The sequence below is a fragment of the Merops nubicus genome, unplaced genomic scaffold, assembly GCF_000691845.1.
Source record: "Merops nubicus isolate BGI_N331 unplaced genomic scaffold, ASM69184v1 scaffold6271, whole genome shotgun sequence".
NCBI lineage: Eukaryota > Metazoa > Chordata > Aves > Coraciiformes > Meropidae > Merops > Merops nubicus.
The window spans coordinates 26,192-51,298 of record NW_008590239.1 but is presented as its reverse complement, the minus strand read 5'-3'; the positions used below and the strand labels follow the sequence as shown (position 1 = coordinate 51,298).

The 25,107-nt window shown below is 37.4% G+C and overlaps 1 protein-coding gene across 1 annotated transcript; it reads left to right on the top strand.

Moving 5' to 3' along the window:
- Positions 1-2,979: 2,979 nt before the first annotated feature.
- RBPJ (recombination signal binding protein for immunoglobulin kappa J region) lies at positions 2,980-16,198 on the top strand. Its single transcript, XM_008949858.1, has 8 exons — positions 2,980-3,145; positions 4,322-4,496; positions 5,977-6,114; positions 6,317-6,429; positions 8,662-8,802; positions 14,051-14,206; positions 14,908-15,011; positions 15,727-16,198. Exons 1-8 carry the CDS (start codon positions 3,011-3,013, stop codon positions 16,040-16,042), a joined length of 1,278 nt encoding a protein of 425 aa, XP_008948106.1. The 5' UTR covers positions 2,980-3,010; the 3' UTR covers positions 16,043-16,198.
- Positions 16,199-25,107: the final 8,909 nt, after the last annotated feature.

Genomic DNA, 25,107 nt, shown 5'->3' with positions numbered 1-25,107 from the left:
GTTGGTTTTGATTGGGATGCAGACTGCCTTAACAGCCGGACTTCTGCATGCAGCTTCCAAAATAGAGCATAATTTGGAGCAAAGCATTTCTCATGAGCAAGGCTGCCTCTCCAGTTCTGCCTCCCCCCCCCCCCCTCCCCCCCTCTTTGTGTGTCAGCCTGGTTGCAAGCAAGCTCTGCCAGCCCACCGTGAAGGGTTTAACATGTCATGGGTCAGAGTGGAGATGGGATGGGAAGGTGTGGAGGTATGTTCTACCCTGGTCTGATGCCATGAACTGCAGTCCCCTGCCATGGCACGTCTGCAGCTCCTGCTTCTTACCAGGAGGATTATAGTGAAGTCCCCAGTGCTGGGGAGCTTGCAGTGTTGCAAAGAGCATCAGCTTCCAAAGAAGGGCCAGAGTCCTTTTGTTTTTCTTCAGTCCATCCATCCTTGGCAGGTTGGATGAGTAGCCCATCTGACCATCTGAATACCATGGTACTATTCATTTGATTTAGAACTATAAATAAAAATTATATAAAAATACAGATGCATGAGTAAAACATGGCCTCTAGGAGCAAACACTGAGTGTGTGTGAGTCCCACTTGGCCAGTTACGAACCAGAGGGCCTGTATGGATTCCATAAGGCACGTGAAAAGGGGGAAGGTGCTGGGGCAATGCCCTAAATATGTATTTTAACTGGAACAATCAGTTTTCCACATTCAAGGGCTTGTGTGAAACCCATTTGTGCATTTGTGACAGAAACCACCCACAGAAAAATGGGTGATCCAAAGTTGCATTGGGTGCAAGTTTAGTTTTGGATGCATGAAGTTTTATAAGTCTCTCAGCTGGAATATTGTTTATTGTGAATATTTCAGCAGCTGATGCACTGTTTTTAAAGTCCCAGTTGCAATAGTTAGATGATTATACTCTTTTTTTTCTCTTCCCTCTCTAAAACTGATTTGTAAAAACTCTTGTAATTATGGAGGAAAGCTGGAAAGTGAGACCTCAAGCACCTTAAACATGAGCAGGCTGATAAGAAGCACCTAGTTAAAAATGTTTAACCTAAAGCTGATGATTTGGGAGAGGAGGGTGGGTCATACTTGTGGGTTTTTTTACTTCTGATGGCACTGTCTTCCCCAGCACACGATTTGCTTGTTTTTTTTTTTAATTGAAAAGTCCTTTTTAGGACCTGAGCGCACCTCCACTTCATGTCTATTGGTTTAGAAACAAGGAGTTGAAGCAAGATCATATTTATTCAGTTTGAGGAGGTCACATGTGATAATAGCTTGTTTCTTCAATTAGAGGAACACCTTAATGACAGCAGCAACAGAACACAGGGTAGAGGCACAAAGCAGTTGCCATAAAAGCCTGAAGAGCAACAACACTTGTGTCCTGTCGTGTTCACCATCGCTGGTTTTAGGCAGCAATTCAGAGAAAAAAAGAAAATGAACCCAGAAAACTCTTCTGCCCACACTATGATGCCAAGCCAGATGTTGCCCCTTGCCAAAGGAACTAGGGTAGTGAGCACTAAGATTTTAAGTACCCTTTCCAAAATCCTTGTGTTCCCTTCCAACCCTGACAGATTCTAATCTGATTCTATTTTTGCGGAGGACTTAGTAGTGTTGGCTTGATGGTTGGACTTGATGATCTTGGAGGTCTCTTTCAACCTAAAGGATTCTATGATTCTGAGTGGCCAAGAAGGCCAGTGGCATCCTGGCTTGTATTAGGAATAGTGTTGGCAGCAAGACTAGAGAAGTGATTGTCCCACTGTACTCGGCACTGGTGAGGCTGCATCTTGAGTACTGGGTTCAGGTTTGGGCACCACAGTGCAAGGACACTGAGGTGCCGGAGAGGGTGCAGAGAAGGGCAATGAAGCTGGTGAAGGGTCTTGAGGATAAGCCATATGAGAAGCAGCTGAGGGAACTGGGGTTGTTTAGCCTGAAGAAGAGGAGTCTGAGGGGAGACCTTATCTCTCTCTACAGCTACCTGAAGGGAGGTTGTACGGAGGCAGGTGTTGGCCTCTTCTTACATGCCACAACTGACAGGACAAGAGGAAATGGTATTAAATTAAACGAGGGGAGGTTTAGGTTAGACATTAGGAAAAGCTTCTACACGAAAAAGATTATCAAGGACTGCAACAGGCTTCCCAGGGAAGTGGCTGAATCACCATTTCTGGATGTATTTAAGAGCCATCACAGATGTGGCGTATAAGTGGCCTGGTAGAGATAGATAATGGCTGGACTCAATGATCTTAAAGGTCCTTTCCAACCATAGTGATTCTGTAAATGATGAAAAAAACATTGCAGCTGTTGACTAAAACTGAAAAGATTCTGTCTTTAGAATTTGTAGAAACTCATAAAACCAATGCATTATGTTATAAAGCTGCATTTGATTTTGAACATGTTTCTGTAAATATTGTCTAGACTGATTTCAGGCAGTGCTGCTAAAGACGGGATCATATCTTTTACTGATGAAGATGTAAAATCATCTATTCCATTTAAAGCCTGAAAAGGGATTTATGCTTGGAGAGAGTAGACTCCCTCCTTGCTAATAATGAAACACCAAATGTTTAGGAATTGTAGTTAGCAGTTGTCCCACAAATTAGTTTGTGGAACTGTTCTGTATGTATTAATTGCTGCATCATGTTAAGTACCTACAAAACCAGAACACCGTCACTTTCAAGGCCTTTTTAACTTTCCTTGAGGGTATCTTCTTTGTAAAGGTAGAAAGTGTTCTTGGTTTATAGAAATGCAGACTATTGGCTATCATATATTGAATTGGAAAGATACTCAGTGACAGTGAATCTAATGCTGATTTTCCTTGGTTTTTCTTTTCTTTTGATTTTCATTTTAGAAAATCTTCAAGGCATGTGAAGGGCATGCCCGTAGAAACTCAAATGCAGAACATGAACAGCCTGAGAGTTTTTCATTCACAACAGTTTCTGTCTGAAGAATTTTCTTGAAAGCTGTGTATAATCTCATAGTGCATTTTCATTTTCAGGTTCTTTTGTCCTCCTCCATGTGTGTATCTTATGGGCAGTGGATGGAAGAAAAAAAAAGAGCAAATGGAACGGGACGGTTGCACTGAGCAAGAGTCACAGCCTTGCGCCTTCATTGGAATAGGCAACAGCGACCAAGAAATGCAGCAGCTGAACTTGGAGGGAAAGGTAGAATTGCAATAAACCACTCTGCAAAGGACACCATATTCTGCAAAGGATATTATAGCTATACGGTGCACATTTCAGGGAATACCCTTGTTTGGTTTTGATATTTCTGTTACATTGTAGCAGATATTACATAAGTGGTTTTTAAAAGTCCCTCAAAAATATGTAGGACAGTTGAGTGGGTGAATTTGGGCTATGGGATCTTAACAGGGTACTTAACTTTTCATTTGTGAGTTGTTGATTCAGAGTCACTAGACGGCTACGTTATTTGGTAGGCGTCAGTAACTAACTGAAGTAATGTTTTTGGCTCACACTGTGTCCCTCTCCCTGGCTCGCATGAATGAATAATCTCATCAAGGAGGTGTCTGAATGATATCTACTGCTAGAAGTGGTCTTTAAGTTTCTTTGCAGAAAAATACAATTAAAATAGCATCTTAATAAGTGTATAAGATTTTTTTTTACAGTGGTATGAATTGCTACAAGATTTTTTTAAAGATATTTGTGATGACTTAAACAGTTGAACTAGAACTGGCAGCATGTGAGTGCTCCTTTTAGCTGGTGGTTTTATTAAGCAGTATTTTATTCATATCTAGTATTTCCAATAGAGTCTACTTAGAAAGATTTTGTACGTTGCTGAATAGTAAAAGGGTAATAAGTTCTTTTTGAGATTTTCTGGGTGGATTTTTTTTTTTTTAATATCCTCTTGTCATGTGGTAGAAACAGTTAGCACAATGTAACTTTCAAGTGTTTCAAAACCAAATCATCTACCATCCTTTCAAGAAAAGTTTGGCTGAACACATCTTCTGCATAGGCAACCTCTTGTGCATGCCCAGCGTACTGCCAGTATAGCTCCACTCAAGTGTAATTTTTATTAGTGCTCTTAACTGCTCAGAGATGGGTTTGACACAGCTAGAGTCTCTAACCCTCTGTTTTCCAGTCCTGGTAAGGGGTTTTAGAAGACACTAAAGTACTCAGGTCAGGTGCTGAACTTCACAAAGCTAAACAGTCAGCAGTCATAAAAAAATATCCATACGAAAGAGATAGAAAAAGCAGTTCCTGATCTGCTTCAGAAATACTACTATTGCATCAGTTTTTGTATTTTATTCATAATTAAATATACATAGTTTCTTGAACTGGATTGACTTGAAAGAAGAAAAACCAGTATGTTTTCACCTACAGAATTATTGCACTGCCAAAACATTATACATATCAGACTCAGACAAGAGAAAGCACTTCATGTTGTCGGTAAAAATGTTCTATGGCAATAGTGACGACATCGGCGTGTTCCTCAGTAAACGGATCAAAGTCATCTCCAAACCCTCTAAAAAGAAACAGTCACTGAAAAATGCAGACTGTAAGTATTGTACAGTTCTTTTCTTTATGTAGCAATTAATTTTGCTTCCTGCTAATTTTTCTTATGTGTTCTAAGGTCTGACTACTGAAGGAATTTTCAGTTTATCTGATGTATTTCAGAACTGTACACATCAGCCTATTTTAAAATACTCCAGTATAGATCTGTTAAACTGATTAATTTTATGCAGTCAGTTAGTCATGTATTAGTATAAAAGGTCCACCAAAACCCATTTATTCTGGGGAGTGAATCCTTGTAGAAAAATGCATAAATAATGCTCTACCTCAGGTTTCTAAGATGTTGTGTCTCTTAAAGTGTCATAATCTGGTGCTTAGGACGTTTTGATGAGTATCGAAGAGATAGCTTTCAGATTTTGATAAATGAGCAGCATCATGTTATCCAAACTGCACTTTGCCACATCACAGACACCTCCTTACTGTCTCATGCCATTTCCACGTTGTTTTTATTTTTAGTATGTTTTGCATGGTTCCTTTCAAGTAACTGGTTAAGAAATCTGTATGGTGATATTTCACCCAGATTTATTTGCTTACCATGTTTTTCAGCTAAAGGTATCTCTGGTGCTAATGTATAATTGGGAGCATTTTTGCTTTTCCTCCAAAGTTTTTGTCTGCAAAAAACTGAAGCACCTCAAGAGATACCCTTTTTTTTTTGTTTTTCTCTCTCTCTTCACTAGTGCTTTAAAGGGCTCTTCCATCTGTGTTGGGCTGGAACCCATTCACCTATGGAATGTGGATCTCGGGGCCGCTAGCTTGCCACATGACTAAAGGCAATCTGTTGCTGTGCAGTTCACGCCCGTGGGCTCAGAGTATGCACTGTTGACTTTGTATTCAGACAGATAGTTTTGATGGACAGTGAATATGAACCAAGCATTCTTCGATAGTAAATATGAACCAAGTAGAAGAAACATGTCCATTTTGATGGCAGAATGCTAGTTGCTGATATTTTTTAGGGGAGCAGACTTAGCATTTCTCTCTCTTGAATGATAAGTAAGTTCAAATCTGAGAAAATTTCAAGTTGCATGGTTACAATTTTACATAGTTATGTCTGTCTTCCTTTCAATTGGTTGTGATTTGTAAGAATAATTTTTCTTCATATTTGAAATTTACTTCAAATGATTGCTGAAAGTTATCTCAGTACTTCACAAGGGCAAGCTAAATAAGCAGTTGTCGGACAGCTATGAACAGAAAGAGTTTTCAGCTGGCAAGCACTGGCCTATTTGGCTAAGTGGCAAAATTCTGTGAACTAGCATGCCTTTGGAGAACAGCCACTACACTTGTAATTTTGTGATTATTTTTGGTCTTGTTACAAATATAAATATTTTCTAAATTAATGAACTGTTGAGAATTATATCTTGATTACCAGTATTCATCAGTTTATTTTACTGTGTTTGTGACTTTTTGTTACTTTTCTATGTAATAATGAAGCAATTTTGTAATCTTAAGTCTGTGTGTGTTCCTTGCAGTATGTATTGCGTCAGGGACAAAAGTGGCACTATTTAATAGACTTCGATCCCAAACAGTTAGCACCAGATATTTGCACGTAGAAGGTGGTAATTTCCATGCCAGTTCACAACAGTGGGGAGCATTTTACATTCACCTCTGTAAGTAAAAATGAAGCAATAGATTTTTTTTATCTCCCTCCATCCCCACAAAAAAGTCCTGCTTTTTACCTCCATATTAATTCTCCATGTGCAGATTTGTTACTGAGTATGTATTTGATGTAACAGTGTTATTTTAAATGTTCCTTCTATCAAGGAAAATAGTGATTAAAGCAAATAATGTGAAAATTCCTGTTTCATGCAGTGGATGATGATGAATCAGAAGGAGAAGAATTCACAGTGAGAGATGGCTACATTCATTATGGGCAGACTGTCAAACTTGTATGCTCAGTTACTGGCATGGCACTCCCAAGACTGGTACAGTTTAATTTCTCCAATGCTGTAATTAATTTGTAGATGGCTACTTAGTGTAATTGCATAGATAGATTTGCATTGTTTACAGTTTTTTGCTTTGTATGTTTGCTTTCAGTAATGCATGTTTTATATGGGAAATGGCATTCATTTTAATAAAGTGGGGTTTTTATTATCTGCAGATTAATTCTGTAAGCAAAGAACAGCTTGTAAAATAAGCATAATGAATTTTTCAGAATTCAGACCTGCCAAACTAGGTTAATCTGCAAGCTGTCCTTAAGAAAATGTCTTTTTTTTTTTTTTTTTAAAAACAGTAATGTAAGTCCCAGTGTAGCAAAATACTTGAAATATTGATATCAAATAGATGAGTAAAGTCTTTGCAGCTAGAACTATTCCGTTTGTTGACTTCAGCACAGCTTTAATAATGCTGTACTGATTTTAATCTAAAAGCACTTCTCTATACTTCTAAGGATATATAATTAAACTAGTATCAGCTTGGAAAAGCATATTGGACATACTGTCTGTTTTGAATATGGAACATTGGAAGTGCCTTTGGAATAACTTTTTTACAAAGAAACAATTTCAGCCCTTGCCTTTGTCACTAGAAACAAAATTGATTATAACCAGTTAAGGTTTGTGAACCAAAAACATTACTGCATTTCCAGCAATTAAATAATGGTTTTCAGAAATAAACTTAAGGATAATGATAGCTTTTTTTTCTCTCGCGTTTTATGTCCTTAATGTCAGCCTAAGTGGAATTTTATATATGTGATAATAATGCTTCATTTGAGAACTTCTGTGAAATGGTGGTTTGTCAGCCCATTATGAATTTCATACAAGGCTTTGCTAACTCCAGTTTTAACTAGAAAGAGTTCTTAGAATGCACCAGTGTAAAACCAACCTTCCCAGCAGGCAGGATTTTGTTCCCCTTCCCAGACTTGTTTCACTAAGTCTTTAATGAGAAATTCTCTCCCAATATCAAACTTAACTAAAAAAAGCAGGTAGCCTCCTTGTAGTAAATGGTATAAAGTGATCATTTAAACAGATCTTTTCTTAAAAAAAAAAAAAATAAAAAAAAATTAGTAAAATCCCACTATATTTGATAGAAAAATCCAGACCTGGTTACTACTGATCTGCTTCAGTAGACATGAAGTTCAGTAAGAGGATCTCACTTTATTTGTGCACTTCATGTTAATACTTCCTTATTGCTAAAAGGAAATAACTGTCATTTATGATTCCAGAAACCTTATTTGTAGGTAGTATATTAAAATAAATCAGACAAAAAGTTCCTGGCTTGTTTGCTACTGGGAACATTTGTCATGCTGCCTTACAAGGTTGATTGCATGTGATGTGATTGAAAGGGAACTTGCAGACATTTTGTAAGCTAATGCAAAGAACTTCGAAGAAAAAAGTTAATATTGAAACTAATATAGTTAATATTATTTATTACCACTAGAAATCTCAAGAGGTTGTGGTTGGCTTTCTGACTGTTACCTTAGAAATCTTCAAGCACTTCGGTTGGTGCTTCAACTTATGTTTCATTAAATTTTTGTACAAGTTGAGTTAAAATTCCAAGCTACAGATTTCCAACGTCTGTAAGGGAATAACTTTTTTAATTTTCAAAAGTAAATTAGTATGGCAACTCTAAATTAAGTCGGCAGATATTTTTTTCACTGAACTGCCAGATTTAAGGAACAATTGTGCTTTGCAGTTGTCTTTAAGTAATATTTAATGACCAACTGTTGTTAAGAAATGTTATGATTGTACTTAAGGACATCTCCATACCTTTAAAGTAAAACCTTGTTTTTAACTGTCCTTGTTCAGCAACTGGTCTGCCACATAATGTTCTTGATGCTGTCTAGTGGTGAATGCTTCTGAAGTAGTTTGTTAACACATGACCTGCTGCGCTTTTGTACCAGGAAATTGAACAAAAGTAGGTTTTGATGAAACTTCCAAGGTTTTTTCCCCACTCATATAGCGAAAAAGAGAAAACATCTGTGCGCAGCACACTGAAGCTGTAGTAATGTGTGCTACTACTTCCATCTTGTGTTCTTGTTTCGGAAGCATTGAGAATGATGAATCTAATGTTGGTATTAAATCAGGAAGCATGGCAATTTAAAAAAAAAAAGACCTTTCACTCCTTTAACAGTGCATATGTAATCACCATTGTGATGAACTACAGTAACTGTCCTAAATATATATATGTGCAATTTAAACATGTACAATTTTTATTCACAGATAATTCGAAAAGTAGATAAACAAACAGCATTATTGGATGCAGATGATCCAGTATCACAGCTCCATAAATGTGCATTTTACCTTAAAGACACTGAGAGAATGTATTTGTGCCTTTCCCAGGAGAGAATAATCCAGTTTCAAGTGAGTTGTTTAAAACTGTATCAACAGACAAGAAGCGTGGTTGTGAAGTTTTCCCAGATACTTCCAAAATATGTATGAATGAAAATTTTGCAGTTTGTTTTGAATGTGAATTTAATACTGTTTTGAAAAGATGGAGGATGGAAAGCAGCAAACTTTCTGTCCCTTTCCAAATCTGTTGTTCTGTCCCAGTAATCTTCTTGCATATCTGTCTAGACAATGAATTCTGTTTTCTCCAATGGAAGAAATGGAAACACACGAGGAAGTTTTGCATGCAGTCGTGATATATTGTGGCTTAACGTGTTGACATATGCCAGTAGAGATGCATCACTTGTGTGTTCATTTCTGGATTACTGCAAATAGGAGATGACCCAGTTCATGATAGTCTTATTTCGTTATGAACTTAGTGGAGTTGCATTGTCTTGTTCTTGGCTAAGAGCATAAACATAGACAGCTATGGCACTTGACCACAGTAATTTGTAAAGCCACAGAAATTTGATTTGTGAAGAATGTAACTGTCTTAGTCAAGTATTTGTTTCTCCAGCAGGTGGAGAAAATTATCCCCAGCAAGTTACTGTAACAGGAATGAACCCCTAGGGAGAGCTGTAAAAAAAAAAAAAAAAAAAAAAAAAAAAAAAAAGAACCCCTGAGGAAGGAGGAAAAAAAAAAAAAAAAAAAAAAAAAAAAAGACACAATGTATAATTGCTCTGACTGCTTATACAATATGGGAACAAAATTTAGTCTTACCTATATTAGCATGCTTTTAGCAGACTTTCAACAGGGTGATTCCCATCAGAGTAACAAGACTGTGACCACGATCAGACCTACTTAGTTATAGCAATTTTCAAATAGCAGAGTGGGTTGATAGATAGTGCTGATAGATAGTTTTGTGCTCCAGGAAGATGGCCACACTTGGGAAGGACTCAAGACTTCCTTAGGGGACCAGTTGTGGCTTCTCTGGTAAGAAAGGTAAAGGTAGAAAAGATGGAAACTAACTTTTTAAAGATTTTCCCTAATTTAAGGGAAGGGACAAGAAGGACTGGTAAAAGCCGAATTGACTTTTAATCCAAACTGGGACAATGGAAAGAGTATGAGAAGCTTTGTTCATATTTCAGGGAACATATTCATGACTTGTGGCTCAGAAGGGACCAGATCGATTTGTCCTACCCATAGATATATCTCTGCTATGTGCTATCAATATACTTTCTTGTAAAGGAGAATATACCTTGATCAAGAAGAGGAAGCTATAAAATGGGAATTGCAGTAACTCAGGGTCAGCCTTGCTATTTGATCTTCCTCAAAGTACTTTACCAGAAGGGCTGAATGAAGAAGCAGCTTCTGTTTCTCTGGTAACTGAACTTAGATCAGAAACTGGCTTTAGTTCAACATCCTGGAGTTGCCTGTGGGACTACCAGGACATCCTGTCACTCTTCAGTTACTGCAGCATTCATGGAGCCCGATCTGATAAGAGTTCTGAATGTCCCACATGGTAGGGCTTTAATGAAAAGGACAATCCACTGTTCTGAATTTTTAGTACCTGCTGCTTCTGGTTTTGAATAAAATCTGTTAGCATGCATGTGGGATGTTACTACTCTTTGGTTAGTGATGTCACTATGGAAGATAAGCTCTTTCTACCAGTGGCAGGAGAGAAATCCCATTTTATCTGTTTATTTCCTTCGTGCTAGAAGGCTGAGACCAGGGGACTAGATGTGTAGCATCTTTCATATGCCTGCTATTAAGCATTTACTGTTGAACACTATTCCTATAGTAAGAGTCTAGACAGACTGGGGCTGCTAAAAAAAAACCAAACAAAAATCACCTTAAAAAAAATCCTCTACTTTAGGGTGACAAGTCTTTCTTCAGTGAATGGAGATTACCAGATATAGAGACCTTAGAGGCTTAAAGTAGAGAGACTGTAAGAAGTCAGCAGGTCATCATGAACCTTGAAAAACCTTTTAATTCAGTTGCTGACGTACCAGCTAGAAACCTCTTCAAACATGTCCATGTATTCTTAAGAATACAGAAAGAATATAAATAATGGCTTTCTGGGTCAGAGCATAGTCTGTATCTGTGTTTAGCAGCAGGAACAGGAGAGGTGCTTGCAGGAAGGAGACAGAACTAGTGACTTTATGCAGTTCAGTGCAGTTGTACTCTGCCAGCATCCACACTTCATGTATTAAGGGTTATTAAAGGCTGGATCCCTGACTGTGTCTTTTGTAGATATGTAGTCCATCAGTATGATTCCTTTTGAATGTACTGATGATTTCTTTTTCTGCAGTATTCTGTGGCAGAAAGTTCAAGAGGTTTTCTGTCCTCTGTATAGTAAACTTCTGCTGTATTTGTTTTGAATGTACTATAGGTTGTGATTCCTAGCTCCAGTTTTGCAGGATTTAGTTAGCAACAGTTCTGCATTCACCTCACCTATCAACATCTTAATTTCTTCTCTTCAAATTGTAGAGTTGGAGTCTTTTCAATTTTTTCTTGTAAGGTCAGCAGCTCCTTAGTGATTTTTAGTTGTCCCTTCTGTACCTTCTCTTTTTTTTCATCATGGCTTAATTATACAGGGAGACCAGAACTGCACACAGTGTTCCACAGTTAGGTGAACAAAGGACTTAGGCTGGCCAAATAATACCTGATAATTTGTTCTCAGTGTTTTATCTGATGGTATCCAACATTCTGTTGGTTTGGTTTGTATTTTTTCAGAAAACTGTCAATAGTCACTCCAAGATCCTGAGCTGGAACTACCAGTTCCAAGTTCAGTGTTTTATGGGCATCATTTCCAGAATTTTTCTTAGGAACATGACTTTTATTGAAGCTAATTACCACTTTTTTTCCCTATATGTTTATTTTCATGTCTTTCTAGACTTAAAATCTTTGCAGTTGTAACATCATTTAACTACCTGAAAAACTCAGGATCATGCAGAAGTTTGAAGATTTGACTTTATCAGCACACTAGGGAGGACATTAAATAAAACTAATTACCACACCAGTCTTGGGGAGGGGACTCCAATGTTGACTTTTGTGCATTTTGAAAGGAGAATGACTGTTAAGTTCTACCTTTTGCTTTTTGTTTTACTTGATTTAGCTTTCTGTTTAAAAAAAAAAAAAAAGCCAACACAGCATTTTCTAATCCATTGAAATTTCATTTTTTTAGTATACTTTGATATAGAACTTTCTTGAGGTTCTTTTTTTGGGGAGGGGTTAGTGGTGTGTTTGTATTAAAAACACAGGTGTATCTCTTGGATTCCCTTTGCCTCTTGCTGTGTTCACCAGTTTTTGGGGAATTCTGTCCTATAGCCATTAATGTTATGCAGTTGTTTCCTATCCTGTCTCTGTGTGAAGCCAGTCCATAAATGAGGTATTAAGCATAGTGTTCCAGTGCCAACTGCTGAGAAAGTTTAGTTATAAAGAGGAAAGGAAAGAGGAGAAGGGGAAGGTGCTTGGAGGTAAACTGCTGTAATTGGAAATGATGAGGAATCCTTCTCTACAACAGGAATCATAATCTTGCAAGGATTTCTGTGACGGGAGGAGTAATGTGTTCCTGAAATGATTCTTGACATAGCAGGACTTCCAGAACACATTCTGTGGCATTTGCCTTTGACTTTGTGGCAGGGGTTTAGCTGATCTGAAGAAACCAGGCAAGGATCTTGTATAGGGTCATTCATTTTTTTATATCCATGGTTTTATTTGTCGTGAGTTGAAGTATATCAGTCCATGCCAGCAGGAACTGTAGCAAATCCGTAGGAAAAATGTCATGCATCGAAGTAGTGTACAGCAGTTCATCTTTTGAAGTTGGGCTAGTAACTTAGAAGGTCCATATGTTTCTAACAAAAATACAAGTTGAGTCTTGAGCTTGGAACAACTGTAGCTGCTATCATTGTTGTGCACTTCCCTGGCAAGCTGTGTTCAGTGCTTTTTTTACATGACCATAACAGAATGAAGAGCTCACATTAGAATGCAGCTTTGATTTTAACTTCCTTTCATCTGAACTGGTAAATTCCTGTGAACTGAAGTTTTAACAGTTTTGAAGAATGAAGGTTATAGTTAGATTCCTAGATATTCTTTAAACGTAATGAAAGAAAAGAGAATTAAGGTATTGAAATTAGAATTTTTGAGTCATTTTTTTTCTGTGCCTGTGATTAGTTAAACACAGTTTCCTTATTGGTTGCTAGATGATGGATTTGTTCAGAGGCCTTTGTTGCCATAAAAAATAGTTGTCTGTATTTTCTGTCAATGTATATGCATATGTATACTAATCTAGTAGTATTTACAAGGAGACAAAGTTTCTGACTAATTTGCAAGTTGTCATTTCAGCTTCTCTCTTATGTCTTTCCACAGAGACTGAAATACAAGCTTGTGTTTTCCATCTATTTGTGGGTGGTGAAGAACTCTCTAGAAAGAAAAAAAATCTTGGCCAGATGTAAATCCTAACAAATGAAAAGTATTTCACTTCAGTCTGTAGCTGTTTTAGTCACTTTGCATTAATAAAACAAGATCTGTTTTAAAGTAGCTACTTCTAGTTGCCATAGTTTGTTGGTCAATGGCTACATGGAATAACATTACAACTTTGAAAGCTGAACTAAAATAAAACTCAATAATAAATAGAAGGCTGGAGAAGCGACAGTGTCATAGGTGAGAGTTACAGTGGTCTCACAAGTTCGCTCGCAACCCAGAAGCCTATGGGCTGCACCAAAAGAAGTGTGGTCAGCAGGTCAAGGGAGGTGATTCTCCCCCTCTAGCCTGCTCTGGTGAGACCCACCTGGGGTACTGTGTCCAGCTCTGGAGTCCTCAGCACGAGAAAGAAATAACCTGTTGGAGCCAGGCCAGAGCAGGGCCACAGAAATGAGCTGGAACATCTCTCCCACAAGGCCAGGCTGAGAGAGTTGGGGTTGTTCAGCCTGAAGAAGAGAAGGCTCCAGGGAGACCTTATTGCAGCCTTTAAGTACTTAAAGGGGGACTACTATTTTAGGAAAAAGTTCTTTAATATGAGGGTGATAGATCACTGGAATAGGTTGCCCAGAGAGGTAGCAGAGGTCCCATCCCTGGAGGCTTTCAAGATCAGGCTTGATGAGGCTTTGAGCAGCTTGACCTAGTTGGAGATGTCCCTGCTTATAGCAGGGGGGTTGGACTGGATGGCCTTTGGAGATCCCTTCCAACCCAAACCATTCTATGATTCCATGATTTGGTTTTTAGCTCTGTGACTTGTCAAACTTGTCTACAGGTCAGATTTAAAACTTTTTTTCTTTCTAAGGCCACTCCATGCCCAAAAGAACCAAATAAAGAAATGATTAATGATGGAGCTTCTTGGACAATCATTAGCACAGATAAAGCAGAATACACATTTTATGAGGGGATGGGACCGGTTCATGCTCCAGTGACACCTGTGCCTGTTGTAGAAAGTCTTCAAGTAAGTTTTGTGGGTTCTTTGTTTTGAATAAACTCTCTTATGTGAGATTATTTTTGTCATACTGATTTAACTGTCATGTTACCTTTGTGGAATACTGTAGGAAAACGTTCTCATTAGTTTTATAAATAAATAAATACTTTATGTTGCAATAATTTTTCTTGCCTACGTTTCAGAATACGTAAGCCTGTCCATCACAGGAATCGTATTACTATTGTCTGTATGTTACAAATTCTAATTCTTACAATACTCTGGTAGTGATATCCTTAGGATTTCTTATTATTTAGAAGTTGATTGTGGCTCTTCAAAGACCCAGTTATAGATCAAAGGGAGCCGGACTGAGGCCTTAAGAACATCAGCATTCTGCTGGGGAAAAACTTGAAACTCTCCTAACATTTTCTGAAATATATTTTATTCTTTGTTTTCTAAGTCTTGTTCTATTCTAAGAGGCCACTATCAGAACTTAAAAGATCCTTCATGGTAGCAAATTAATTGTCAAAATCTTATATATATGTTGCCTCTTTACAGTTCAGTTATGTAGGTGTGTTTCAGTTTTATCTAGCTGACAGAAACAGCACTGTTTGCAGTTTTTGTACACGTGAAGAATTTTTTTCTGGTCTTTTTTGTTTCTGGAGTGGGGTGTTTCTTTTTATTAATTCATGGTTTTTGTGGATTTTCTTTTTTTCTATTCATTCCCTTTCCAGTTGAATGGTGGTGGGGATGTAGCAATGTTGGAACTTACAGGACAGAACTTCACTCCAAATTTACGTGTCTGGTTTGGGGATGTGGAAGCTGAAACCATGTACAGGTACAGTTATTTCCTGCTGCTTTGGTAATGATTACATTTTATGGGGTGCTTTGAAGAGTGTATACTCATGTGTACACACTCAAGTGTGTACTTTTTACCCTGAAGAAAGGGGTCTGGAGGTGCTGGTTCACAGTAAGTTCAATGTGAGTCAGCAGCGTGCCATGGCAGCCAAGAGGGCAAACCACATGCAGCCTCACCTCAAATATTGTTTTCAGTTCTGGGCCTCACTTTAAGAAAAATGTTGAGTGCTGGAAGGTATGTCCTTTGAGAAGCTGCTCAGGACTCTGGATTTGCGTAACTTGGAGAAAAGGAGGCTGAAGGGTGACCTCGTTGCTTTGTACAGCTTCCTGAGGAGGGCAACTGGAGAAGGAGGTGCTGAACTCTTCTGCCTGGTTTTGTGTGCCAGGACACTTGGGAATGGCTCAGAGTCGCATTAGAGGAAGTTCAGACTGGACTTGAGGAAGCATTTATTTACCAAGAAAGTAGTCAGACACTAGAATAGGCTTCCTAGAGAGGTGGTCAGTGCCACAACCCTGTCATTGTTTTAAGAGGCATTTGGACAACGCTCTTAACATGCTTTAAATTCTGGTCAGCCCTGAAGTGGTCAAGCAGTTGGACTTGATTGTTGTAGGTCCCTTCCAACTTAAATATTCTGTTCTGTTCCATTCTTTAAGCTCAAGTGTTGTTATGCTCAGTTGACTCTCCTGTTTTTCAGGTGCGCAGAGAGCATGCTATGTGTTGTTCCAGACATTTCTGCATTTCGAGAGGGCTGGAGGTGGGTCCGTCAGCCCGTCCAGGTTCCAGTAACTTTGGTCCGTAACGATGGCATCATTTACTCCACCAGCCTTACCTTCACGTACACGCCGGAGCCAGGGCCACGGCCACACTGCAGTGCTGCTGGAGCAATCCTCAGAGCCAACTCGAGCCTCATGGCTTCCAGTGAAACAAACACAAACAGCGAGGGAAGTTACACAAACGTCAGCACAAATCCAACCAATGTCACATCATCCACAGCAACTGTAGTTTCCTAACTACTGTTGTTCGTCTGGACTTAACTGACTTTTAAGTGCTACATTCAAGAGAACTGAACAATTTTTGTGGTTTCATGGGAAAACGCCTTTCCATTTTAGGTGATATTATTTGAACCTTGTTACCTGCAAGTGCTGATCTTAAATATAGAAGCCACATTAAAAAAAAAAAAAAAAAAAAAAAAAAAAAAAAAAAAAAAAAACCCACAAAACACAAAAACCAACAAAACATCCAAAACTTAAGAACTTTATTGAAAATCTATTTTTCAGCTGTTTTTTTAATGGGCAAGAAACAAAAAATGTGGCTGGGATACACGTTGAGCAAACTAGAAAACATGAACACAACGTAGTTTTTATGGACCAAGGAACTTGTATAAGCTTTAGTATAAAAGGTACATTTTCACCATACCTTTTTTGTATCACAACATATAGTACACTTTTGTTACCAAATAGTTTATATTTTTTTTTTCCTCTGAGCTTTTGCTCTGAAGTATATTCAGGTTCCAAGCCTGACCATGCTTGTATAATCTAATTACCATACTCTTCCAGTTTTAAAAAAATATATATATTTTTGGTCTGTGGCTGGAACTGTTCCTTTTTTTAAACTGAAGTCTTGTGACTTTTTATGAACTGAAATTGTTTTTATTTCAGCAAGTAGAACCTTGTAAAGGCCAGCATATTTTTTTTAAGATTATATGAAGTCTGTGCAAAAGCTTTAAAAAATGCCTCTGCCTTGCCTGCAATACATGCAATGTATGTTAACTTTAGTGCTCTGTTTTCAGTCATTGTTAATAGTTATTTCTGTTTTCCTTTTTAAAATATGTATTTATAGTGATAATTCATGAGGTTCTAACATTACATGAGTTTTTTTTAAAGTGGCATCTCAAGCAGTCATATTTATGATTGTACATGTCACAGGCATACGTTGGTGTTTTTGAAGGGTTGTTATTGGGTTACTCCCCCTCTTCCTTGTTCAGTCATATTGCATCGGCAAATGTTTCAGGATCTGTTCAGGTTTTTCTAATCTTGTACATAATTTGTATTAAGTGTAAGTTAAATGTTTTATTTCAAAAGCGGAATGTTCCCAATAACTTCATTTGGCAGCATGTCTTCTGTCATATTGGCATGTAACTCGAATACCATGAGAAATATGTGCTACAAATGGGATTGGTAGGTGATGCCCTTCATCACTTGAGGATTACAACAAGCATGTTTTTCTTCATACTGCTCAGTAAATTAGGCCAGACTTTGGTGTAACACTTGTATTGAGAATGTGCTTTCATTGTGAAGTGACCATACCATAATAACTAGAAGTAAATTTTATTACTTAGAAATGGGCGAATAGAAAATCGTAAAAGCACTATGAAGATGTCAGCTCCTCCCATCCTTGTTTCCTGTGGGTTTCTCCTTCCCTGCCAACAGCTTGTGCAACGTTCAAGTCTTCTCTCCATCATAAATTCAAGGCTCATTTGCACTTTGACTTTGTTGGTCGTTGCGTTTGTTTTTCATTTTGACTTTGCAATGTTTTTCCCCCCTCCTTGTAGACCTGCCTGCTTCATTTGTATTTGAAAGGATACCCCAGTAGTTCTTCTGTAGTCAGAGAACTAGGCATAGGCTCATAGGGCAAGTTCCGATAGTGTGATTTTCCCCCTTAAAAGCCAAAATACGAATTTTATGGTGTGTTCAGCTTTTTCTATACCCTGAAGCAAGAGTCACAACTGCTGTGTAAATCTGAACCTGTGGCTTCCTACGGTGCATTGCTTACGAGCTTCTCTGTTGACCATTTTCATAGGGCTGTTATTTCTGACCACTTTCTCCAGCTGCAGCTCCCACCCGCCACCGTTGTAAAGCGTTGTCTCTGCACCACACCTGTGTACTGTGACGCGCCATTCTGTTTGCTTCAGTCCTCCCCTGTGTGCGTGAAACGAAGAAATCGGTTATAAAGCGTATTGTCCTGACAGTAAAATCGGTGCCACTGTCCTAAAACGTGCTTGTATTCTACCACAGGCCTTCATCTTTGCTACTCTGTGTTGCAAAAGTTACTCCCACGACATAGTCACGATGCTGGTTCTTAGCACTAGTGAAGACTGCCTCGCCTCCTCTCCGTTTCAGAGACCAAGGGCAGAATTCATGGTGGCCTTATCTGTTCTAAACTGTTTACTGGCATTTACTTGCAAGTCTGTTTACCTTTGTGCGTGCTATAAAATTTCATTCTACTTGTGTTGTGACAGGAATCATTTCACAGTGTTTTTGTTAGAAGCACAGAAGTATCTTACAGTTTGGCTTAATTCAAGAGCCACGGATTTTCATCACTAAGTACACTGAGAATTACAATAAGCGATACATATTATGGGATATAGAGGGTATTCAGGAACGAACCATGATATACACACAGTAGGCAAATCACAACAAGCCTTTTAACCCTCAAAGACTATTTAAAATAGCTTTTCCGAACTTGACACATGCTTTTATACTCATTATTTTAAAAATTTTACATATAAATGCAATACTTTTTATATTCAGTTTCTTTATGTGCAGTAATTTTGCCCAATAGATACAGTATTCTTTGAGTTGTAAAGAACCTAATGGCTTAGCCGAATTTCCGCTGTTCTACAACACTACAGCCAAGTGAAAAAAAAGAGACTGTAAAGTTCTGCTTACAAGACCATTTTAAACTCCATTTTTCCCTTGGGCATGTGGCTCCATTGTTGCCAGTAGTTATTCTGTAGTACAGAAATGGTCTTCCAGGTCCTTCCTGTTGTTAAGATGTCCAGTTGTTCAGATGTATTATCTTCCTGAACTTTTTCCTGTGGGGTGATATTGTTCCATTTATTGGCCTTGTGAGCTGTTAATCAATTTTCATGATATTAACAATATCTCAAAAATTTGATAAAACTACTTTTAGAATGTTTCAGTATGAAACTATTTTAACTGTTCAAGTCGAGCTGTTAAGTCTGCTGTTAATTCTATATACATGGAAGTTGCGTCTGTGTTCAGAATGTTGTTATAGTTCCAGCTGTAGGAAGAAAAAGCAAATTAAGTGCTCAAATTTAGCTACGCCTTTTCTTGTTTTCTTTTGTTTGGAACTGCATTTCAGAATTCAACACTAGCAAAGTCTTTAATAACCTGCTGCTGATGTTTTTCCTAATTATTTGCCCTGAGGGCATCCCACAACTGTGTTTTATAATGGTATTCTGTACTACTTTTCGTTGCACAGACTTGTAAGATCAGAATGGTTACCTGAAAAGACATGAAGTCAAGACATAAATCGCTGAATTCCCCGTGTACAAAATATTAATGCCAAGTGAAACAAGTTATGTATTGGAAGTAAGCTACCCACTTCTAGATTAAATGACTCCATAGAGGTGTCCATCTTGAAACTAAGATGCTCTTCAATTATTAACCATATTATTTACTTTCTTTCCAAAGCAGCTGTGTTTATGAGTACTGAACAAATGTGTATACTTTCCTGTGCCAGACTTTTGACTTTGTTTTCAAGCACTGTACTGTGGGATTGAGTGGCAGCTTTGTTAGAAAAAGAAGTATATTAGGGTTTCTACTTAACCCTTTTAGGACTGAACAATTTCTTCCCTTTAGAAGCTGTAAAAGAAATGAGCAGTTCTACCTTTGTAAACCTATCTGTGCTCGGCACTGCATTTGCCCCATCTGGAGGTGCTATGCTAATGTAATTTTTTAAAAAATCCTGTAGCATGTGTATACATTCAGTCTTAAAAGGGTTATTTTTACAAACTGTGCACCTGTAAAAGTTTCTTAGCAATAAGGTAGAAAAATGAGCAAGTTTTTACCATAATTTTGTAGAATTAATTGCTCAGTTCCATATTTCATCAAGAAAAACCCTGCAATATGGGCAGTTTTGAGGATTAAATAAAAGTGAAATGTAAACCACATAAGTGTTTTTTGTCAAGTGTACTCTGTGTGTGTATGTGCATATACTGTCGGGTGTCATTTTCTTCTACAGGGCTAGAGATAAAATGCCATGTTACTGTTGATGTGACAGACATCATTTAACTGAACATCTGTATGATGATACAGAAGTAGCTACGATTTTATCAGGTGTTGAAACTTGGCACATCTTTGCGGATTTTTTTTCAATGTTAACCAAGAAATATGATTTATTTTTTTTTGCAAATGAACATTGAGGTCACCTATGGAACCAGAACAACACAAAGGAAGACCGGCCGCAGGAGTGGAGAAGTCATCGGTACACCGCACTCCACTGAAACAGGACATGGAATGGCCACCCACAAATCTAAACCATTTGCATTTTCGCTTGTGTTATTGCTGGAGTTAGATAAGAAACTGTTTTTTCCAATAATGTAAAAAAAAAAAAGTTTGCTTTTTTATATTATTTATTAAATAAGAAAAAATGAACTGTGTTTAATTGTTTAACTTTAGCAACTTCATTATTGCAACTAGTATACCCAAGTTATTTTCATCTTTTGTTGCAGACTCTGTGATAACTCTTTCAGTTGGTTAATTATAAGAGCTAGAAATTTAGTAAACTAGTTTATTTCTTGCTTGGGCAGACTTCTGTAGTAGGGCCATAAGAAGCAACTAGAAATTATAAATCCTTTTGTCTGCAAGAACAAAAAAATTTCTGAGGTGGCAAGTGGACACAGCAGAAACCTACAAGTACTAGTTTGGTGTTAAAATACTGCAAGAACTACTAGTTTATCAATAAGACTGTGAAAGGGCCAGGATTGCTTATTAAGGTGTGACAAGAGCAAGAGAGAGAGGTTTTTGGGTATAAAGAAGCATTACTGATTTTTATTGAAACATCTGCAAAGGTGAAAGCTGTTGTTACTAAGATACATGAAATAGAAACAAACACTGGTAGCGATTCTGCTGTTTGAAACAAGGACAGGATGGGCAGATTACATTTCAAAATTTTAGACTGTTGTAGTCTGTTTCTGGAATGAAAAATTGATTCTTCTGGAACAGAATATAAATTAGATCTGAGGTTTTGTCAAAGAGAACAGTCATTTGCTAAACTTCAGTGTTGAGCTAGTTAGAAGAAACTGTGGGATGGTGCTGGTCTTAGATTAAAAACTACAGATAGAAAAAAGATCGCTTCATTCAAACCTTGGCAATTAGCTATATAATCTTAATAACAAATCCTGTTAAAATCCAGAGGAGAGGATTAAAAGGAGAATGGTGTGACATCATTTGGTAAGGAAAGGATTTGTTTGGAAGATTACGTGATACATGCCATTTCAGAACATTTGGAATTACAGAATGGGGACAAGTAGTTTACCTTTTGGGGCCCTATTTGGATTGGAATTTCATGTTTTTGAGAAGGCTAGAAAAAAAACTGTATGTGCTCCATTAGTGTGTCCATAAAGGATCCTTGTTTCTGATATCCAGTAGCACAGGGTTAGCCTGAGGCCAAAAGAATGAAGAGCCTGTAATATCTGTTTAGAAATATTTTTGTAATGGATATCAACATTAATGATGCATGCTAAAGAGAAAGAAGTTGAGGAAGTATTGATTCTTTGTGGAAACAAACCTGCAAGCTAACTGCTATCTGAAAAAGATCTGATAAAGCCTTCTCAATCTGACCTGTTTCACGTTCTGTATCTCCTTCAAGCACGGAAAAAGACGGGTAAAAGTTGTCTTTTCCATGTGCTATTGTCTTGGTATTCTAGTCTCAATTCCCTTTGTTTTCATGCGTACTTTTCTAGCTCCTCAATTAGTTTACAGTTTTTCTCAGAATGTGTAAATTTTGCTGTGTAATTGAGGAGCAAGGTGTCAGTGTTAAGTAAGGTGAACTACAACTTTTGACACTAACATGCTGTCATCTCTCTGCTGTTTCTGCTGTTGTACTGTGGGGAGGGGGAGAAAGTTGTGTTAGCTCTTTGTTGTTTAAGTTGCTCGTAGGTGCATTGAGTGGTAGTTTCTACAGACCTGGTCATTATCTGAAGATGGCATGTGAATCTTAGAACCATATAATAGTGCCTGTGAATAGTTATCTGAATTTAGGAATTATTTGGTTATTATTAATCTTTCAGTTATATTTGCTGTCATGTTGCCCTCTCATCTATGTTCATTAAAAACTTAAATCTCTGCTTTTAACTAAAATACATTTTTCTCTTTGCTGATTTGTTCACTGGGGAATTTGTCCATTTCCACCTCTGCAAATCCCCACAGATGTTTCACAGACAAGATGGGACCTTGTGCCATTCGAACTACTTCTGTGCCTTGCCTCCATGTCTTGCTTTCTACTTGAGCTTCTCCTGAGTGACTTGACTTTGAGGCTTTTGTCATACAAATAAATAATAGCAACTGTTCATTTTTTCCTTGCTGTACCAATACTTAAATTTATAATAAATTGCTATCCTGTGGACATTCCTTGCAGAGGGAAGGATTTTGTTACAGAGACTGCAGCCTTACAGACCATGTAATAGGAATCTTTAAGGACTTCATAGTTCTGCTTGATGAATAACTTCAACAACTGTATAAAAACTAGTATGTATAGATCTGTGCTTCTGTTGTTTCTGTCTTGAAATTGTCTGTTGTAACAGCCAAGTGGTCACAAACATAATTAGTTCTTAAAATCTCTTAGTTTAATTCTGGTCTGAGACCAGTGACTGGTTTGGGTTTTGTTGGTGTTTTGTTGTTTTGGGTTTTTTTTGTGGTTGGTTGTTTGTTTTGTTTGGTTTTTGTTTGGGGTGTTTTGTTTGTTTGGTTTTGTTTGTTTGTTTTTATGTTTTTAATGAGACAGTTGTTCTACTGTTTCTTCTTGATTTTGGTAATTGTGATGGGATTGTGCATCTGTTTAAAGGTAATCAGGACGTGATATTTGTTCTGTGACATGTGATGTGATCCTGACATCTGCAGTACTGTGTCCCTTATACGTGGCAAATGTAACAGCAGTGACTTCAGACTTGGTTTTTTGGTCTCTGCCCAAAACAACTTTCAATGATACTTCTGTATGTGCATGTAGTTGCAGAATTTAGTTCAGTGTGAACTCTAAATATCTCTTTACATGCATAAACATGTTTTATGCAGGACCATATAGATACACATACAAAAATTCCAAAGGCACAACTGGTTGGTTTGTATCTTGTCAGCTTCCGTTGCTCCCTTTTGTCTCTAGTAATCTATGACTATAATGTCTTAAATTGTCTTCTTCCTATTCTTGTACATTTTTCCTCTTTGTTCTCAATTAGTTGTGCTTCTAACTCCATTTCTGTTCTCTCACTGCCACCAATTTTACTTTGTGGAAATTGGGGAAGGACAGATACAGGATTCATGGTGATTGAATTAACTACCTTAAAAAAAATTGGGAATTCCCAAAAAATGTGAGAGAGGTTGAGCAGCATTATTAGTTTTTAACGTGAAAGAAATCATTAACTTAGGAAATGGTATATCTGATTTTCTAATGTATTCATATCTTGGTCTTAACAAAAAATGTTTCTGTGTTTTGCCTTTGAAAGCAAGAATTTTAAATTTTTCACTCTGCTTAACATAATTCTGTGGAATTTTGTTTGCAAGATTGAGAAAAAAGTACCTCAACATACACACAAGGCAACTGCAGACTTGCTTCTTGATGGCAATGCAGTTTCTAACACAGCATCTTCTTTCTGCTTTTGAGGGACAAAAGTAAGTGGTCCCTTTCTCCCTTTATCCTGCTCAGATTTTATAGGTGCTGCAGCCTGATTTATTTTAACAGTCATCTCAAGCATTGCAATTAAGTATAGTTGCTGATGTGGCAGAGTCTGGCAATCTGCAGTAATAGAAAGCAGAATGCTGTACAAAACCTCTAAAATCTTTATTAAAAAAAAAAAAAGTGTTAAATCTTGCACTGACAAAGTAGGCAACTAAAAAAAATTCTTGGAGTTTTTTTTTTTTTAGTCTTTTGTTGTTTGGTTTTTCTTTTTCCCGAAAAGAAAATGTCTTCTTGCAGTGCTGTGCAGATTACTGATGAGTTACTACAAATTTCAGAATGGAATTCCAAGCAAATCATATTTCTGAAGGGCCTGCTGTGAATTAACCTTTGTGTGGGCATGTGTGTCTGTTTTGACAGTCTTTTTGCAGCCCCATGCTGCTTTTTACAGCATGCCAGGGTTTAAAGAGCTGTCTGGGTTTTAGACTCCGCTTGATGTTGTACCTCAGTTCTGAGACTTATGTTTGTGTTGTCTACCCAGTTTCACACATTCAGAAAGTTCTGGACTTCTAAATCAGTTCTGTGTAAAATTTTACCTTAGAGATTTAATAGGCATACAAATCAAACAATGGTCTGAAAAAATTTAGTTTACAAGTAATACTGATAAGGAAAATTCTTTTCCTTATTCTGGGAGAATACGTGCAAATGTTTAAGTTTTCAAATACATCTGCTCTCTCTATCAAGTGGTTCATTTTTCAAGGTAATAACAATTTTATGCTATTCATTCAAATCAAAAACGTGATTTTTATTGTTGTTTGGTATTTGTCGCAGGATACTTTTGAGCTGTCATGAGCCAATTTCATCCTAAAAGTTATGATATGGGTATCTTTATATCTGAGACTTTGAAATTCAGAGCTTGAAGTGATAAAATTTTGATAAAACTCTTACTTTTGCACAACTTTTTACTGCCAGCTTGCAGGTAAATGTATAAAAAATAGGTATCAGCTACCAACATAAATGTGTGAAATTAGAAACCAGTTTATTTCCTCTCACTGGACATTAGGGTGGTGAAACAAGCTAGGCTTACTACCTGCAAGGGTTTATCTTCACAGCAAGGACAAAATTTAAATAAGTCATGCAGTCACAGCTTTTAAAAAATATGAGTCTCTGCATCTTGTTCTTCCAGATACCTTCAGGAATACAGTTAGGAAACATGGATAGAATTTTGCCGTTCATCTGTCGGGATTTGAGAAAAGTTTAACCACTTTCACGTTATATTACAGTCATAACTTTTCTTTCACCTGTACTATTCATCATGTTTTTAACAAGTAAGTTCTTTGCAGCCGTTCATGTTAGAGTGAATGCTAGCAGTATTGCTGTTTATCTCGTTTTTCATTAATGCAGTATTTATGTGCCTATGAAAAAGCTCCTTTCCTTTAAA

Coding starts and splice junctions, on each gene's coding strand:
- RBPJ (XM_008949858.1), top strand. CDS start 3,011: ATGGGCAGTGGATGGAAGAAAAAAAAAGAGCAAATGGAACGGGACGGT. Junction 6,430..8,661: donor GCATGGCACTCCCAAGACTG/GTACAGTTTAAT, acceptor TTTTATTCACAG/ATAATTCGAAAAGTAGATAA. Junction 14,207..14,907: donor CTGTTGTAGAAAGTCTTCAA/GTAAGTTTTGTG, acceptor TTCCCTTTCCAG/TTGAATGGTGGTGGGGATGT.